The sequence below is a fragment of the Schistocerca nitens genome, chromosome 4 (genome assembly GCF_023898315.1).
Source record: "Schistocerca nitens isolate TAMUIC-IGC-003100 chromosome 4, iqSchNite1.1, whole genome shotgun sequence".
NCBI lineage: Eukaryota > Metazoa > Arthropoda > Insecta > Orthoptera > Acrididae > Schistocerca > Schistocerca nitens.
Window position 1 is genome coordinate 517,543,954 of NC_064617.1, and position 19,560 is coordinate 517,563,513.

The following is a 19,560-nucleotide window of genomic DNA, read 5'->3' on the forward strand; positions in this document are numbered from 1 at the left end:
GCTTTGCGTACCCAACTATGCAATTTGCCAACGTCTGTATCAGTGTCATAGGACGGAATGGACAACATTAGATTTTCACTGTGACTGATCATTTTACTTGCTGGCCAGAAGTAGTGCAAGTTGATGATATCTCTACAGTTACCTTAAAGAATCAGTACTTGATTCAAGCTGGATTTCTCGATTGGTGTGTCTGCTACATGTCACAACAGACCCTGGCTGCCAGTTCAAATCTGTCTTGCTTATTAAGCTCAACAAATTCTTCAGCACTGTTCACCAAAAGGCCAAAATTTACCATCTAAAAAAAATGTAAATGTTGTGTGACCAGGGCCTCCCATCAGGTAGACCGTTCTCCGGGTGCAAATCTTTCGATTTGACACCATTTCGGCGACTGGCGCGTCGACGGGGATAAAATGATGATGATTAGGACAACAGAGCACCCAGTCCCTGAGCGGAGAAAATATCTAACCCAGCCGGGAATTGAACCCAAGCTGTTAGGATTGACATTCTGTCACACTGACCACTTTTTTTTTGTCACCTAATTTTGTTCGTTATAGTTCGTTGCATTTGTTCGTGGCGGACGTCCCCTGATGCCTGTTGAAGTTCATTATTGATACATTCACTCAGTTTTTTTATTACCGACAGCAGCTAACTGTGTGACCAAACACTCTGAGCTACCGTGCCGGCACCACTCAGCTACCAGGGGCAGACAGTTACCATCTGGCGGTTAACGATATGATAGAATACTGGCACCGTTCTCTAAAGGCAGTACTGATGTGTCATGAAACAAATTGGACCCCAGCTCTAACATTGATTTTACCTGCGCTTAGCAGCACTTATGTACCAGACCTAGGTTCCTTATAGTTTACAGTGAAGCACTGTGTCTTCCAGGAGACTTTGTAGATGCACAGTCCTTCCTGCGTTCTAACCACACTTACTGAAATTTCGTATGTCTGTTGAGGGAACACATTTGACGGATTCGCCCTTGCCAACCTTCACTACATGACACACCTCCCAGCAACGTACACCATGACCTGGGTACATGTACACACATCAGACTTTGTACATATGGTGCCAAACCCTCACTTTAATCACTGCACACAGGTTCACACACTGCCATAGAAAGGAGCACTCTGGACATGTCTCTACCGAACTTGTTAGACCTGTGTGAGTTTTCCAGGATGTACTACTGACTGATTTACCAGTTAGTTAGTTAGTTAGTTATGTGTTCCATTGATCAATATCACGGAAAAACCGTTATGATGTGGAACGTGTAAAATGCACAAGAAATGCGCACAGGAAACAAGTTTTTTTTTTACATTATAGTGTTATACCTAAATATTTCTATTATCTATCCCATTCCCTTAAATGGCACAAAATGCATATATTATATCTCCAGATTTATTTACTCATATTCAAGAATTCATCTATGGTGTACAAGGAGGTATGATTTCAATCTGTTTTTGAAAGTATTACTGCTGTCTGTCAGACATTTTATTTCGTCTGGTAATTCATCAAAAAGTTTTATAGCAGCATATTTAACCTCTTTCTGTGCCAAAGATAGGTTAAGTAAAGAATAGTGTAGTTCTTTCTTTTTTCTGTTATTGTAATCTTGAATGTCGCTGTTGATTTTAAACTGGTCCATGTTGTTGAGAAAAAATTTCATTACTGAGTAAATGTACTGTGAAGCAGTTGTAAGAACTCCTAACCTTTTAAACAGATGCCTTCAAGATGTGTGACTATGAACCTCACAGATTATTCTAACCACTTTCTTTTGAGCAGTGAATACTTTTTGCCTAAGTGTTGAATTGCCCCAGAATATTATTCCATATGACATCAGAGAGTGGAAGTAGGCAAAATATGTTAGCTTATTAATTTCTACATCCTCAAAATTGGCAATTATTCTGGTTGCAAGAGTTGCTCAACCTAGTCGCTTTAGGAGATCTAAAATATGACTTTTCCAATTAAGACTCTCATCTAACTTAGTATGCTCTACCCTGGATACTGACTTCTTTCTATGTGTTATGTTTATTGAAGGAATTATACTTTTTGCAGCAGAAAATTGGATTTACAATGTTTTTTCAAAGTTCAGAGCAAGCCCATTCGCAGAAAACCAATTAATAACTTTTCCAAAGATCTTACATGTATAATTTTCTATTGGATTTCCTTTTACTGGATTAATTATTATGCTTGTATCATCAGCAAACAGTGTCAGTTCAGCATCTTGTTTCACATAAGAAGGGAGGTCATTCACATACATCAAGAACAGGAGGGGAACCATGATCGAACCTTGTGGAACACCAAATGTAATTTCACCCCAGTTACGTGAAGTGACAAACTCCTTTGAATCACTTGAAGCATATAAAGAGACTTTTTGCTTCCTGTTCTGTAGATATGACTTAAACCACTCATATGCTCTTCCATTTATACCATAGAATTGTAATTTCTCTAACCTAATGCCATGGTTCACACAATCAAATGCTTTGGATAAGTCACAGAATATTCCTACTGGTGACATTTAACTATTTAAAGACTCTATTATGTGGACAGTCAAATTGTATATTGCTGTCTCAGTGGAACAGCATTTTTGAAATCCGAACTGTGATTTACTAAGTATCCTATTACTGTTCCGATGGCTAACCACTCTTGAGTACATTACTTTCTTGAAGAGTTTTGAAAATCCTGTAAGCAAGGATACTGGCCGGTAATTATTGACATCTGTGGTTTTCCCCTTTTTGTAGAGAGGCCTGACAATGACATATTTTAACCTGTCTGGAAAATATCCTGAGTCAGTGATGTATTACATATGTGACTCAAAACATCAGCTGTAACTGCTCCACACTGTTTTAATAACTTATTAGAGATGTCAGCTACTCCAACAGAACATTTATTTTTCAAAGATTTAATAATTATCTTATTTCAAAAGAGGTTGTTAGATGAAACTAAATCTGAATAAATTTTTTCAGAACTGGCTTTTTCTTTTGAACTATTCTCACCAATTTTTTCTCCTACACTTAAGAAGTGATTGTTAAATACATACCTGTGTACTGTTGGTTAAGATGGTCTCATTCTCTTTAACAGTAATACTACCTACCCCAGTGGTTACTTTTCCTGTCTCGCTTCTAACAACATTCCATATTGATTTGATTTTATTACCAGAGTTGTTAATTTCTTCTCTAACACACATATTTCTTGATTTCCTTACAACTTTTTTTAGTATCTTACCAAAATTTTTATAGTATAAAACTACTTCTGGATCTTTACTAGTTCTTGCTGTCTCATAAAGTTTCCTTTTTCTTTCTGAAGACACTTTAATACCTGTAGTAATCCAAGGTTTCTTTGAAACGTTTATGGTGTTATATTTACTAATTTTCTTTGGAAAACAATGTTCAAAAAGGGATATAAATTTATCAAAAAATATGCTGCATTTATCATTAGCAATTGGCTCATTATATACATCTTCCCAGTTAACATTTCCTAAACTTTCTCTGAAGTGATCTGTAGATACCGGGTTGAGCACCCTCACACTTTTGCTTAATGGTTTCTGAAGTGTACAGCCTGTTAGGTTTTGTAAGTTAATCAGTTGTGCATCATGGTCAGATAATCCATTTACCACAGGGAAAGCTTGTGTTTGTTGTACACCCTCTTTGCTGTACAAATACATTATCTATTAGAGTACTATTGTCCTGGCTCCAACGTTCTTTGCAGTAACAGCACCCACACCATCCACCATAAATTATCTTCCAGAAGTTTGTTGCGATCAGGATGAGATGTGCGTTTCCATGCACGCTTTCTGCGATTACTGGCCACTTTGTGCAGTGTTATGTTGCATGTGTTTGTTAACATCATGGCTGTCAAAACATTTTTCGCTCCAGCTGGCAGAGGCACTGTTTTATTCTAATTATTAGACTGGTTACGTATTATTTTTCAGAGAGATTATTTTTATTTCCTTGGTTATGCACTAAATATTCATGTATTCTCGAAAGAAGATTCTATATGTATGTAAAAATTCTCCAAAGTAGGAGGTTTCCATTCAGTTTCCTTCCCTGTGCCAAGCAATTAAGTGTTTGTGCATTTTCTTGTTTGAGAGTTTGTATTTTGTACGGCAGCCAGACTAGACCTAGACATGCGCAATGTAAAAGGCTGGACGGCAGATACAGCAGTCCACCCAATAATTTTAGTCATGGGCAAGGCAGACAAATGGAATCGGACTCTGCACTTGACCCAAATATATTTGGAGCACTAACTTTCCTGATACTATCTGAAGGAACAAATTCAAGAATGAGATCGTGAAATTCGTAGATTACGTGAAGGAAGCAATTCTTCTGCTTATGTAGATGTTTTCTATTGAAGTAATGCAATATTATGATTAAGTGAGAATTTCTTTCGTGAACAACAGTTAGTCCATGCCGTAAGATTTATGATCTAAAATGAGTCACTAATCATTGCTCATGTACAGATCAGTAGAAATGTTTTGACAAATTAAACCATGGCGATCTGCGCAGACGAGAGGAATTTTGTGGCACGCTGAAGTTCTATACTGAAAGACCGCAGTTCTAAATCGTGATAGTGTAGAGATCACTGGATATAGTCCACGGAGAATAATCATCTGATCTCAGACACACCTGCTGATGCCTTCGGTTGTCATTGTGAGGCGTCTGCTCACTGGGATGTCTCGGTGACGAACCTGTCGCAGGCGAAATGTGTACACTGATGAAAAGCGTTAGATATTTGATATCATCTTTGGAATACAATCATCATCGTTGGTAGTGTTTTGAAACAGTGCGGGTGTGCGTGTCAAATGTCAAACTAGTGTAATGTATTTGATGTTTCCTTTATGTATTCTGTGGATGACACGTAACAAGAGAGATGTAAAGCGGTTCGCGATTTTTTCATAAACCGAATACTGATAAATGTGACTGGTTCTTCTGCGTAACTCGGCAACAATGAATAAAAACTTAGAGTCACCGTCGAAACTTACGGAATTTGCACCTCTCAGCCCAGAAACAGGCCAACCTGGAGTTAGTGTATTCCTATCCAAACTATTTAAATTCAGTCGAAGTAAGTAACTTCTATTGGAAATACGTGTTAATTTGTTGGAGTTTGTGAACTTGTCTTAATGGGAACCGCAAGTAAATTGAGTGATAACGTGTTTCCAGTCACCAGCATAGTATTGTTGCTATCATTCCAGATATCTAGAATCAAACGACAAGTTAACATGCTACCCGACGCAACAATACTAACGTAAGATAAGTAACATCTACTTCCGACGCGTGTTTAATGTCAGAGCGACAGATTGGCAAACAATACACCTTTAATATTTACGACACTGAGGAGAAACATGTCTTAACGTCGAGATACAGCTCATTTTAATAAACTGAACAACGAATGACAGTCTTCATTCATTTTTTTAAATTACAATCAATTCGTACTTCGTGAAATCCATCATAACTGTGGCCTTACATTAACAGGTGCCTATTGCTTTTGTTTACTACGATCTCTTCTTTTAATCTCAGCACACGCTGTTAAAGAAAACAACATGGTATTATCTCACAAATCCTCTACAATGATGTCTCCAAAAATTTATATATTAAATAAAACAAGATTTTAATGCAACTAAACATCAGCTTTTCTTACAGTCTTTTAAAAGCAACATTTTGAAGAGGTTTAATTATGTCAGCAAGTTGTTCTTGAGTTTGATAGTAGGCCTGTTATGTGTTGAACCGTCCATATTTCACTTTAACACTGATCAAATGATACTTCATATCAGTGTGCTTGCTTCGTGGCATTTGTCTGATTTTATCATAGGTGTTGTTTGTTAGTTATCCACACAAAGTGTCATTTTCATGCTTTTATTCGGAAATTGTTCAATGAAAGCGTTCAAAATCTTCATCTCTTGATAACACTGAGATTCGGATGTGTGTTTTGCTTCAATAGTTGATAGTGCGCGCACATGCACACACTATTTCTTGCAGCACCAAGCGATTGGAGCGTTATTGTACAAATATATATATCGCATAGTACTATTTCTGTTTCTCTTGTCACTTGCAAAATGTGCATCAAAATCGGCCACTATTTCTTGTTCTTGTGTTTCTGATGAGTAGAGTAGTCCACTCCCTCTTGTTGAATTTGGATACATATCTTAATGTTCTCTTCAGATTATGGGTGTCTATTTGACTTAGATTACTCATTGATCGTGTTGGCAGTTCGCAGCATATGCCCAGTTGGCTAAAGTTATGTATTGGACTCCCCCACTCCCTCCCCCTCCATTCAAATCTTGGTTGTGGTGATTGTGATAAACTGATCTGTGATATACTCCGAGGTCTAGGTTAGGTTGGAAGGTGACAATTTGGTTGTGAGCTGCTGAAGCCAATGAAGATGAAAGTAGAATACCTGGTTGCGGTAATAAACTGACCAGTAGTGAAGTGTAATGTTTACATCCATGCCATATTGAAAAATGCAAGAGCGGTCCAATATGTAACTTTTATCTCCCAGTCCAGTCTTGTTTTACATGTTAAATACAATAAACTGCCCATTGATTCACAGCATGGAAAGTCTGATTTTGCAGCATTGATTTCTTCAATTTCTCACTTTGGTGAAACTGGAATTGTTACAGTTTCTGATTTTTCCATTCTGTACCTTTTCACTAGTTATTTATCATGTTCTTCTTGATGAATATAGGTATCTTCTGTTGTTCTTTTGATTTCAAGTCCAAGATACAATGTTGGTTTTTTGCAAGTTCTAATGTCAAATGTTTTCTTCAGTTTTTGCAGGAGATTTTTCATTTCATAGGTGTCTTCTCCAAGCAGAGTCCCCATCATCAGCACGTAAGCCTATGACAAGATACATTTTCTTCTCAGTATCTGATTTATAATCACATTGGTCAGATCTCAGCTGAAAGGGTTTTTCATTCTTATGAAATTTTTTTGGTTTCTTATTCCATTGCAGAGGAGCTTGTTTCAATCCCTACAGTGGCTTTTTGAACAGGCAAATTTCCTAGGGTGCTTTGTATCTTTCCAAAACTTCCATGAAAACTAGTTTTTCCAGATCTCCGTTAAGAAAATGTCAAAATTATCAAATCTTCTTGTGCAGCAACTGCAGATATGAATCTTAGGGAATTAGTTGTACAACAAAATAAAAATTTATTTAAAATACAGTTTTGTTCGATTCTGTTGAAATCCTCTTGCAGCTAGCCTAACCTTGTACTTTATATTATTCTTTTTCTTGAAAATCCATTTTTCTGTAATTATTTCTTATCCACCAGAGTCGAGGTAGGCCTATATCAAAATTAAATGAAGTAAATGTTAAGCTACAATGAAATAATCTTGCTGATAGAATTTATTTCATTTTAGTTTTTACTTTGCCTAATTTGTTTGTACTACATTGCAGAGAATGAAAAACAAATCTGTCACTCACATTACAGAAAAAAGACACAGGAAATGTCTTCTTAAACATATTCAAATATTTCTGCTCATGAATCAGCTTAGACATATGACTTTTTTTGTCTTCCATGGTCACTATGAAAAATTAATTAAATGTACTTTTTTTAAATAGTCCTTGTGAAATAAGCAGAATTGTTTCATATGTGCTACTCTTACATCTTGTGCCATTCACATTGCATAATAAAAAAACTGATGGAAATGCAGCTATTGTATGCTTTTACAACCAGCATAATAAAAAGTAATGAAGAGAAGAAACAGTAATAGGGGCTACTTAAAGTTCCATCTATGGTGGTATCCAAGCCAACAGTAACCAAATTAAATGGTATCAACTTTAACATCAAACCTATAATTAATTATATTGCCCCTGCATTCCAGTCCGGGATCTGGAAATTTGCACCTAATCTGCTCATTATTTACAAATAATGTGTCTCCATCATTCACAGTGAAGTGTGATCCTTTTAGAAATGTAACCTTCAATTCTCTTGATCATCAAAAGAAGATTGGCAGATTATTGTGTAACGATACACACTGTAGCTCCACAACGGTATACTTGGTTGTAGGGTACTGCCTGTCTGCTTTGACCTGTACTGGTAACATATTTGGGCTGTGCAGCGATGTATTGTGTGATGTAATTGAGCCGCGGTGTAAATTTTTTTGGAGTGTAAGTGATATATTGTTGTAGAGGATGCAGTGTATGGAGAGTATATTGTTGTAGATGATGCGGTGTATGGAGAGGTGGTGTGATCTAGTGGTTTATGTTGTTAGCCTATTGGTCTAGTGTTGAGCTGTATAGGTGGGTCGACAGAAGCGTCCGATCCCACGCGTCGGCTTTGACCCGTGACGCAAGGGTGTTGTCGTGTGTGACGTCATGACGGCGCGGAGTTTGGTTTGAGTGTGGCTGTCTCCAGTTCTGTTTTATCTTATTTTATTTACTTTTCTGATCTGTTCGTTCTATCTCGTGAGATTACTTATTTTAATTATCTGTTTCCTCCAATTTCTGTTTTAGTTTATTATATTTATCTTTCTGATCTGTTTGTTCTATCCCGTGAGATTTTTTTTTAAAAAAAGACAAAAAACACTAATCAGCTACTGAAGCATCTTTATCTTCTATGGGTTGCAGGCGTTACGACCCCTGGGGAGGTGGGTGGGTATTTATGCATGGCTGTCTTCACTTACATGTTGTAGCTACGCAAGGCATCTAAATTTGTTTATATTTAGTTTGCCCCCCCCCCCCCCCCCACCCAAAACACCCCATTTCCTGTACTTGTCCCGTTAGTGTCATTAGGCTTCTTGTGGAAAGTGTGTGTGTTTGTTTTTGTTTCCGCCATATTTGTGACGTCATGGGTCAAAGCAGACGGGTGGGATCGGACGCTTCAGTATTTCTGTATAGGTTAACTGGTGATTGGGATACGGGTTTTGTAGTTGTGGGGAGGGGGGGGGGATGTTATTGATATGCTGATGAAGGGCTGAGTTATATTGGTATCCTGGTATAGGATTGAGCTATACACGTTAACTGGAGATTGTGATGCTGGCTTTTGCAGTTGTGGAGGGGTGGGGGGATTAGCCTCAGGCTACTTTCTCCCTCTGCGCTGTTGTGCATTTTATAAACCTTCATCTACATATTTTATTTATCTAACTGATTAAGGTAATTAGCCCTCTAGTCTATACAGTCTGCATTTTCTCACCCCATTTTCATTTTTGCCTCCCCCCTCCTCCTTTAGTTTGGGAATACGGAAGTGTCCGATTCCACCCATCTGCTTTGACCCATGACGTCATCAATATGGTGGATATGGCTATCCTAAGCATCTCCAATATGGCGCCTATGATATCACTACATATACACGGCAACAAACACAAAAATATGTATAAATAAGACAATAACATCTCCCTCCAAAAATACAATCAAACTAATGGGGCAACCACGGGAAATTGGTGGTTTTAGGGAAGGGACAAACTAAATATAACAGTACAAAAAACACACCATGATCCCAAAACACACAAGATGAAAAAAAAAAAAAAAAATTTCAAAATCTACAGGAATCGGACACTTTCCTTACATACATACATTAATCCTTGTTCCATAGATCATGAATACGACATTTCGTAATGATGTGGAACGTGTCACATTAACATAAGTTTTCTTTACACAAAATAATTAATTAATTAATTAATTTTTTCTTTTTTTTTACAGTTACTACTTCATATCTAAGAATTCATCTATTGAGTAGGAGGAGTTGTCATTGAGAAATTCTTTTAATTTGCTTGTAAATGTTGGTTGGCTATCTGTCAGACTTTTAATACTATTTGGCAAATGACCAAAGATTTTTGTGGCAGCATAATTCACCGCTTTCTGTGCCAAAGTGAGATTTAATCCAGAATAGGACTATCATCCTTTCTTCTAGTATTATAGCTATGCAATTTGCTGTTATTTTTGAATTGGGATGGGTTATTAATGACAAATTTCATAAGTGAATATATGTATTGCGAAGGTACTGTGAATATCCTGAGTTCCTTAAGTAAATGTCTGAAAGGTGATCTTGGGTGGGCTCCTGCTATTATTCTCATTACACGCTTTTGTGCAATGAATACTTTCTCTCTTAATGACGAATTTCCCCAAAATATGATGCCATATGAAAGCAGTGAATGAAAATAGGCATAGTAGGCTAATTTACTGACATGTTTATCACCAAAATTTGCAATAACTCTAATAGCATAAGTAGCTAAACCTAACCATTTCAGCAGATCATCAATGTGTTTCTTCCAAATCAATTTCTCATCAATGCAGACACCCAGAAATTTTGAGTATTCTACCTTAGCAACAGACTTCCATTCATAGTCTATATTTATCAATGGTGTTATGTCATTTGCTGTACAGAATTGTATAAACTGTGTTTTCTCAAAATTTAGTGAGAGTCCATTTGCAGAGAACCACTCAATAATTTTCTGAAAGACATTATTTGCAATTTCCTCAGCTGATTTTTGCTTCTTGGGTGTAATTACTATACTTGAGTCATCAGCAAAAAGAACTAACTTTGCATCTTCATGAATATAGAGTGGCAAGTCTTTAGTATATATTAAGATCAACAAGGGACCCAAGACTGAACCCTGTTGGACACCATTCTTGATACCTCCCCAGTTAGAGGACTCTGCTGGTTTTTGTAGACTATCTGTACTGTTAATTTCAACCTTCTGCATTTTTCCAGTTAAGTATGAATTAAACCATTTGTGCTCTGTCCCACTCATACCACAATACTTAAGCTTATCTAGAAGAATGTCATGATTCACACAATCAAAAACCTTTGAGAGATCACAAAATATCCCAATGGGTGATGTTCGGTTATTCATTGGATTTAATATTTGATCACTGAAAGCAAATATAGCACTTTCTGTTGAAAAGCCTTTCTGAAAACCAAATTGACATTTTGTTAGTACTTCATTTTGACAAATATGTGATGCTGCTCTTGAATACAGTACTTTTTCAAGAATTTTGGATAAAGCTGTCAGGAGTGAGATTGGACAGTAGTTGTTAGCATCAGGTCAATCCCCTTTTTTATGCAGTGGCTTAACAATAGCACATTTCAGTCTATCTGGAAAAATTCCGTGTTTCGGTGAGCTACTACATATGTGGCTGAGAATCCTACTTATTTATTGGGAACAAGCTTTTAGTGCTGTGTTGGAAATGCCATCAATTCCTTGTGAGCTTTTACATTTGAGTGAATTTATTATTTTCCTAATTTCAGTAGGAGAGGTGGGTTGAATCAGTTTTATCAAATTGCATAGGTACTGCCTCTTCCATATACTGCCTTGCATTTTCTAATGAATAACTGGAACCTATTTTCTCTACAACACTTAAAAAATGATATAGGTCAACGGCAGCTAACGATACCAAAACACTAACGCCTACAGCAAAAACTACGAAAATTGGAATCAGACATTTCCCTTGGCCACAGCTGATGGTACCAAAACACATATAAAAATACAAATCGGTCATTTCCCTTGACCTATACAGGTCAACTATAACTACTGATACGAAAAACCAACACCTACAACTACGAAAAACAAAACCAAAACCACAACACCACAAAAGTTAAAAACTCAAACATCCAACACAACCAGCTCAAACTCCACGCTGTAATGACATTACGCACCACAAAACCCTTATGTCATGGGTCAAAGCAGACGGGTGGAATTGGATGCTTCTGTTGACCCTTTAATTCTACTCATTATTATGACTTTTCTTGTTGTATGCTTCGGTGACCAGTTGTTGGTTTTTGCTGCCTAGTTTATATCTCATTTTAACTATCTGGCTAAAGTCATTGTCATGCATATTTTCAACCATGATGACATGATCACAGCCCCTGAGGCTGATAGTTCTCTTTTTCTCATTTCATATCTTTTTATATGTACCTTGTTATGGTGGAGAGCCTAAGGAACTGTGACATGAATGAAGTTATACATTATTTAAGAAGTGAAGGTAACAACTTACCAATCAGTAGGGGTGCTGAGCCATTGAAGGGAATACAAACAAGAATGAGAACTCTGATAGATTTTGACAAAATACTTTTCTGCTGGGAGTGGGGGGAGCCAGCCCTTACGTACTTCCAACAGCTTTGTCAGTAATGCTCACGATGTCAGAGCAGCAGGTGTGCCCCTCCACTGTGCAACACATAATTATAAAATTTCTTGCTTGTGAAGGAGTTCAAGTGATGGAAATTTCCAGAAATTGACTGCACAGTTTATTGATCAAATATTGTCAAGGATGCATATGTTTCTCTGGCATAGAGTGTTCAAGGAAGGATAAGAACATGTGGAAAATCAGCAACATGATTACATCTTTAGACTAGCATTACAGGCGGAAACATTCATGCACCTCGAGACATTCCTGAAATTGATCAGTGGGTGATATTATCAAAAATTGCAGAGCAGGTAGGAATAAGTTATGGTAGCTGTTGATTGATCATCGCAAATGATCTACAGTTCCAGATTCGCCCCTTGCCTTTTGGCTAAAAATCAGATGTTGAGACATTTGGAGGTCTGTCAGAGGCTTATAGCAAGGTTTGCAAAAGGAGGCAATGCATTTTTGAGTTGGATTGTCACCTGCAACAAAACTTGGGTCCAGTGCTGCATACTACTGCAAGCTGTTGAAGGTGAGGGATGCGTATTTCCACAAAAGACTTGCAACCAATTCAATAGGCCATCCTCCTCCACGACAGTGCGAGACCCCATGCTGCAGCTTTGACAGTCTTCAGATCACCAGACATGTGCTGGACCACAAGAGCATGGAGGAATTCATGCGCAGTTGGCTCCTGACACAACCAGCTCCACTCTACAAGGCTGTAAATTATGACTGCCCTTTTTTTCAGTAAATGCATTTTTAAACAAATAATACCATATTTATATTTGATTCGCCCATATACAAAATTATAACAATTCTCACTAAGCAAGACAGCATCTCAGCAGCTCTTAAGCATTCTCATTATGGTGCTGGAATAGATTCCTAATTGTTACAAAAAATTACGCTGCATCTTCTTACACAGATTATCCTTCTGAAATAATATAACTTCTTAGCATGTTCCTCAGCAACAGAGGAAGAAAGATGATCATTATATGCGAAGGTAGACTTTTCTGGCATGTACTGCTGACGAAATCTTCTTGGTCTTCCATCCTGGTGGTTACGCTGTAATTCTGCGACATTTCATTCCCACACCTATCATCATATATACAAGTTAGTTCCTCTCCACACTAGTGAACGATAGTGATTTCAGTGACATACTGAAGCAAAGTCTCAAAAATCTCCATGTTTTCCTTATGTACACATTGTGTTGAACAAACTGAAACATACTAAAGTAAGACTAATCCGAGGAATGGAAACTGACTAGGGGACCTAAACTATTCGTCATCACCAATTTCATCGAAATTTATGATATATGTAGGGCTTGGTCAGAAATGAAAGTAACAATAGTGGGATCTCCATATGCCCAAGTATTTAGAAAATATAGCGTTTTTGGTGCGGGGTCGATTGGAGGCATTAGCTATTTATGTTAGTGTAGTTTCCAGGCGGCAGTGGTTGGCGAAGCAGAAAGAGTACATAAAGGTAATCCGAGGATCATGGTGTCAAGTCTGTTTGCGGAATATTTTTATTTTCAGTTTTAAAGTTACTTACACAGCAAATAAAATGAAATGATGTTCAGTGTATTGTATTTATTAATATTTTCATAAAAAGTGCTAACATGAAAAGCAAAGGAAAAATTTGGGATTGCAAATAAAGTTCCAGGAAGGGATTCACAAGAACCTTGTATGCAGAATTAGATACTTCTATTATTGTACAATTAAAGATTTGCACTTGCTGGTGTTATATTCATAATAAAAACAGAGGAAGCAGTAATTTCATTGGTATCTTGCACACATTATAAATGTCACATTTTTGGAATTACATGGGTGTTTTAAAGCATCTACAGGGGAAAAAAAAACCTTGGTTCTCTCTCATTGCACGGTTTGGCTGCAAACCACTCATAATGCCTCATTTGGCCAGATGTTGGAGAGAATAACTGGTGTTACTGGTTGTATTTATTTTTATGTAGTGTTCTTGGGGGGTTATTCTTTTTCCCCTTCGATGACATAAGAGCAATAGTGAAGCATTTTGATCAAATTCCTTAGCTGGCAATAAAACTAGACATCACAGGGTGGCATTTGTCTCCGAAGTCCGCTTGAGGGTCAAAATGAAAGTAACAGAATATGAAGGCCTTAAGTCCTGTACGCTTTAATTGCAATCCCTTCTTGGAACGTTATATGTACCGTGCTTGTGGACACTGCAAGTGCAATCTTTTCGTGGAAATTTATTTGCAATACCAGATTTTCATTTGCCTTTCCTTTTCATGCCGTTCATGAAATTATTAATAAATACAATACACTGAGCAATATTTTGGTTTATTTGTAGTGTAATTAACATAAAAATAAAAAATAAGCTTCTGCACATTGTCTAAATTACTCCATAATAGTAAATATTTTCCACATCATTCTCGGTATGCTATTCCCCCAATTACTTTCTCAAATTCTCTGTTAATTGTAACATTTTTGTTTGTCAGAACTTGTTTATACTTAACTGTATTTTACAGTAGTACTCAACATAAATAGCAACACAATTTCTTCACTAATTAACCGTTTAGTAATCATTAATGCAATGTCCCTCATACCTCATTCCTGTAATCATCCGCTGGCTGAGAGACTGCAGCAATGGGAAAGTGACCGATTTTGTGACATTTTATGAGTTCTTGACCAGGAGTGAATTGTACAGTTTCATCTGTGTGTTTTGATAGTTTGGTTTTTAAATTTCTGCATATTAATTTAATATTTGATAGACACAATTCTTACATTTTCACTTGTGTCAGAAAGTAACCGATTTTCTGTCATTTTTCAAGTTCCTAACCAGGAGCGAATTATTTAATTCGCATGTGTGCTTTGTTAGTTTAGTTTTTGAATCTTTGCGTATTAATCTGTTTTATTAGAAACAGTTCTTGTATCCCTCTCAGTGTCTACAGTAGAGTTTCATCTCACATGTTGATGGTCATTTGTTTGTCTGTGTAGTGTAGTTTTCCACAGTCTTTAGTATGGATGGGGACTGCGATTACTGTGTGTGGATGCAAGTTAAGTTGGTGACTCTCCACGCTCAGCTCCATGTTGTGTTGGTGACACTTCGCTCTCAGCTCCTGGCTGTGTTGGCTTTGGTTACACAGCTTGAGGCTGCAGTGGATGGGCATCATTGTTGTGGATTGGCCGTGGGGATCCAACGGACATTGAGGGCAACCCATGAGTCCGCCAATCAGTCAACACAAGTGGCCAGCCCAGTTACTGCTCACATTGAGGTTGAATCCTTGCCCGTGGTCGAGTGAAAGATCACCTCGGGCAATGGCAGGCTGTGAAAGATTTCTCAGGGAACTGAACATAGGGTGTCCCTACTTAGTGTGACAAACAGGTTTTGTGTGCTATCTGTGGCTAACAATGTTCCTTTGCCAGATGCCGTTGCTTGTCCTGTTTCAGAGGAAACCTCTCAGCCTACAAGATCTGCATAGTCATAGACAGTGGGATTATTGGTAGCTGGGAGCTCCAATGTTAGGCATGAACTTCAATGTGAGATGCTTATAATAATTTCCACAATGAAACCTGGCAGAAAACCCAAAGAGATTCTGGTTGTACATTAAGTATGCTAGCGGCAAGACACTTTTGTAAAGACATCGTCACTACTGCTGTGGAGACTGAGTTGCCATCGTTCTGAAAAATACAATGCTCCTTTCAACGAGAGGGAATTCCTTGCTGCCCTCACCGATTGCCCTGATACAGCACCAGGACCAGACTGCATCCATGCGCAGATGCAGAAGCATCTCTCCAGGGACTGCCAGAGACACATCCTCACCATCTTTAACCACATTTGGAGCGAGGGCATGTTCCTGTCGCAATGGCGAGAGGGTGTTATTGTCCCCATCTGGAAGCCCGGTGCGGACCCACTGGCGATGGACAGCTATCGTCCCATTACCCTCACCAACGATTTGTGCAAATTGCTCGAACGTATGGTGGGGCGGCGTTTGTGTTGGGTCCTTGAGTCGCGCACTCTCCTCGCTCCATCCCAGGGTGGCTTCCGTCGAGGCCGGTCTGCTGCGGACAATTTGGTGCGGCTGGAATCTGCTATCCGTACGGCCTTTGCCCGACGTCAGCATCTCATTGCTGTATTTTTTGATCTGCGGAAGGCGTATGACACCACCTGGAGGCATCACATCCTTGCTACGTTGCATAAGTGGGGTCTTCGTGTTCAGCTCCCGGCTTTTCTTCAAACCTTTTTATTGCGCCGCTCTTTCCGGGTGCAAGTCGGTGCCGCCTCTAGTTCATCTTATATACAGGAAAATGGGGTCCCGCAGGGCTCGGTGTTGAGCGTCTCCTTATTTCTAGTGGCCATTAATGATCTGGCTGCAGCTGTGGGGTCGTCGGTGTCTCCTTCTTTGTATGCCGACGACTTCTGCATCTCATTTAGCTCAACGACTACGGGAGTCGCCGAACGCAGGCTGCAAGTAGCCGTTCGCAAGGCAGCATCATGGGCTCCGACTCATGGTTTTCAGTTCTCTGCAGCCAAGACTCGAGTTATGCACTTCTGCAGGCGTCGGACGGTCCACCCTCATCCTGAACTTTACCTGGACGGCCACCTACTTGAAGTGGTGGACACTAGCCGCTTCTTGGGACTCGTCTTTGATGCCCGGCTCACATGGGTTCCTCATATTACTCAGCTGAAGCAAAAGTGCTGGCGGCACCTCAACGCCCTCCGCTGCCTGAGCCACACGTCTTGGGGTGCAGATCGCTGCACGCTGGTGAGATTGTACAGAGCCCTTGTGCAGTCCAGACTTGATTATGGGAGCCAGGCCTATGGGTCTGCATCATCCTCAGTGTTGACGTTGTTGGACCCCATACACCTCTGTGGGGTTCGGCTTGCAACTGGCGCTTTCCGTACGAGCCCCGTGGATAGTCTACTGGTGGAGGCCGGGGTTCCCCCGCTGCGGATTCGCCGCCATCGACTGCTCGCCGACTGTGCTGTCCACATGCATTGCTCGTCGGGCCATCCCAATCATCGCCTGCTTTTCCCTGCCATGGTCCTCCATCTGCCCGACCGGCGACCTCGGTCTGGGCTTTCCATTGCTGTCCGCGTCCAGTCCCTGCTGTTGGAACTGGGGTCATTCCCTCTTCTGCCTCCCTCCCGGGTCCGTGCACCTACGCCTCCCTGGTGTATGCCCCGGCCGTCCATCCGTCTGGACTTGGCACAGGGACCCAAGGACTCGGTTCCGCCTGTGGCCCTCCGTCGCCGTTTTCTTGCGCTCCTCGCCTCATTTTCGGGCTGTGAGACTGTCTACACTGATGGTTCCCCGGTTGATGGTTGTACTGCCTACGCTTTTGTTCACGATGCCCATGTTGAACGGTGCTCCTTGCCGGCTGGCTGCAGTATTTTTACTGCAGAGCTGGTGGCCATATTGCGTGCTCTTGAGCATATGCGTTCCTGCTCAGGTACGTCCATCGTCATTTGCAGTGACTCCCTGAGCAGCCTCCAGGCTATCGACCGCTGCTCTACCTCTTCTCCTTTGGTATCATTTATTCAGGAGTCTGTTTCTGCCATTACCCGCTCTGATCGTTCGGTGGTCTTTGTTTGGACGCCAGGTCACGTTGGCATCCCGGGGAACGAACGTGTCGACAGGCTGGCCAAAGGGGCGATCGACGCCCCAGCTTTGGAGATCGGCCTCCCGGCTCGTGATCTGCAGTTGGTGTTGCGCCGTAAGGTGCTTGGGATGTCGAATGATGAGTGGCGTGGCCTGACATCCCCGAATAAACTGCGGGCTGTTAAGGAGACGACCGATGTGTGGCAGTCCTCCCTGCGGGCTTCTCACAGGGACTCTGTCGTCCTGTGTCGGCTCTGCATCGGCCATACCTACCTGACGCGCGGCCATCTTTTGCGTCAGGAGGATCCCCCCCTGTGTCGGTGTGGGTCCCGGCTGACGGTCGCCCACATTTTGTTGGAGTGTCTCCGACTGCGCACCCTCTGGCAGTCTTTTAATCTCCCGGGCACTTTGCCTTTGGTTTTATGCGACGACGCCTCCATGGCTGACGACGTTTTAAATTTTATCCATGGTAGGCCTTTTTATGGTTCCATGTAGGTAGGTCCTGCACCTTTCCCTTTCTGTGTCTCTTGTCCTCGAGTCCCTCATAATTGGTTGCAGATTTTGGTGTGTAGTTGGGTGGTTGACTCTTTCCCTTTTTTTTTGTTCTCGTGGTCAGTCAACCAGTCTCCGGCCATCTTCTTTTCTTCTGTTTCTTTCTGTCTAGTGTTCATCTGTCCTCTTCTTGTCTGTAGTGTGCGTTGCCGCCTTTGTGTTCTTTCCGTGCCTGGGGGGGAGTCTCCTTCCCCTTGGGGTTTTACCTGCTCCGCAAATTTTCGTTTCGCCTGTTTTTGGAGTGGGGGACTGATGACCTTAGCTGTTTAGTCCCCCTTAAACATCACCATCACCATCACCACCACCACCACCACCACCACCACCACCACCACCACCGAGTTGCCACTGTCACGGTGGGCCGAGTTTATGGATTCATGAAATGGCTTCTGAGGCAGTACACCTCTAAGACAATTTCTCCCTGCCATTATTACATCGCTATGCCCCAGGGTCACATAACAGGATAGGAGAATGAAGGTAATTAGTAACAAAGTCACACAAATGAGGTAAAAGGTTTACTTATCTTTGTGACTAGTTGAATGATTAAGTCTGCAACAATGCATGTAATATAAAACAAAAAAGGCCCTCAATGGCTAAGTGCCAATAATTGTAGGTAAACTTCACAGTATATAGCAATGCAATTTACCACAACTATCTGTTCACTTCTAAGAGTTCACTAAATGATGATCCCTGTCTAAGTCAATCCTGGATGATGATCTGTTACGAAGTGGGCGAAAGCTGCTCTTCTGCCCTCTGAGTACGCTTCTGACCATTGTCATCTGGTCATTGGCGGATTGTACTAGTCCAACAATTGGCCAAGCCGAAGTCAATATCTTCATCCTCAGTGCCAACCCGTGGTGCTGGTGGAACTCACACAACTGGCAAGTCTCTATGGCACTGGTACCAGCTCACATCTTTGCTCCTGTGGTGCTTTTTCCCAGGCCGTGTCTTGTTTGGACAACACAACAGGCACAATCAATGCCTTCTCTGCACACTGCAATGAAAATACTATCGATGACAGTGCTGCTAAAGCTGAGTTACTAAATGCAGCCTTTCAGAATTCAAATGAAAAACAGCTGTCAGCATGAGTAACTTAGGAGTGGATTTCGTTGGAGTAGTGAAGCAACTTAGATCACTTAATAAAAGCCCAGACTGTATACCAATTAGATTCCTTTCAGAGCGTGCTGATCCAATATCTCCATTCTTAACAATCATATAAACCACTTGCTTGTTGAAAGATCTGTACTCAAAGACTGGAAAGTTTCAATATGCAAGAAACGCAATAGCAGTAATCCAGTAAATTAAAGGCCTATAACATTAATGTCGATGTGCAGCAGGATTTTGGAACATGTATTGTGTTCGAACATTATGAAATAAATCAA

General features: G+C 40.3%; 1 protein-coding gene across 2 annotated transcripts in view; it reads left to right on the forward strand.

Annotated features, from left to right (window-relative positions):
• Positions 1–4,799: 4,799 nt before the first annotated feature.
• The window catches only part of LOC126251546 (1-phosphatidylinositol 3-phosphate 5-kinase), a 437,758-nt gene continuing 422,997 nt past the window's right edge, over positions 4,800–19,560 (forward strand). The window contains exon 1 of one of the 2 annotated variants that reach the window (XM_049952056.1): positions 4,800–5,058. In XM_049952056.1, the coding sequence (XP_049808013.1) occupies positions 4,944–5,058 (115 nt within the window). In that variant the 5' untranslated portion in view covers positions 4,800–4,943. The remainder of the gene's footprint in view (positions 5,059–19,560) is intronic. The other variant, XM_049952057.1, reaches the window with a different exon arrangement.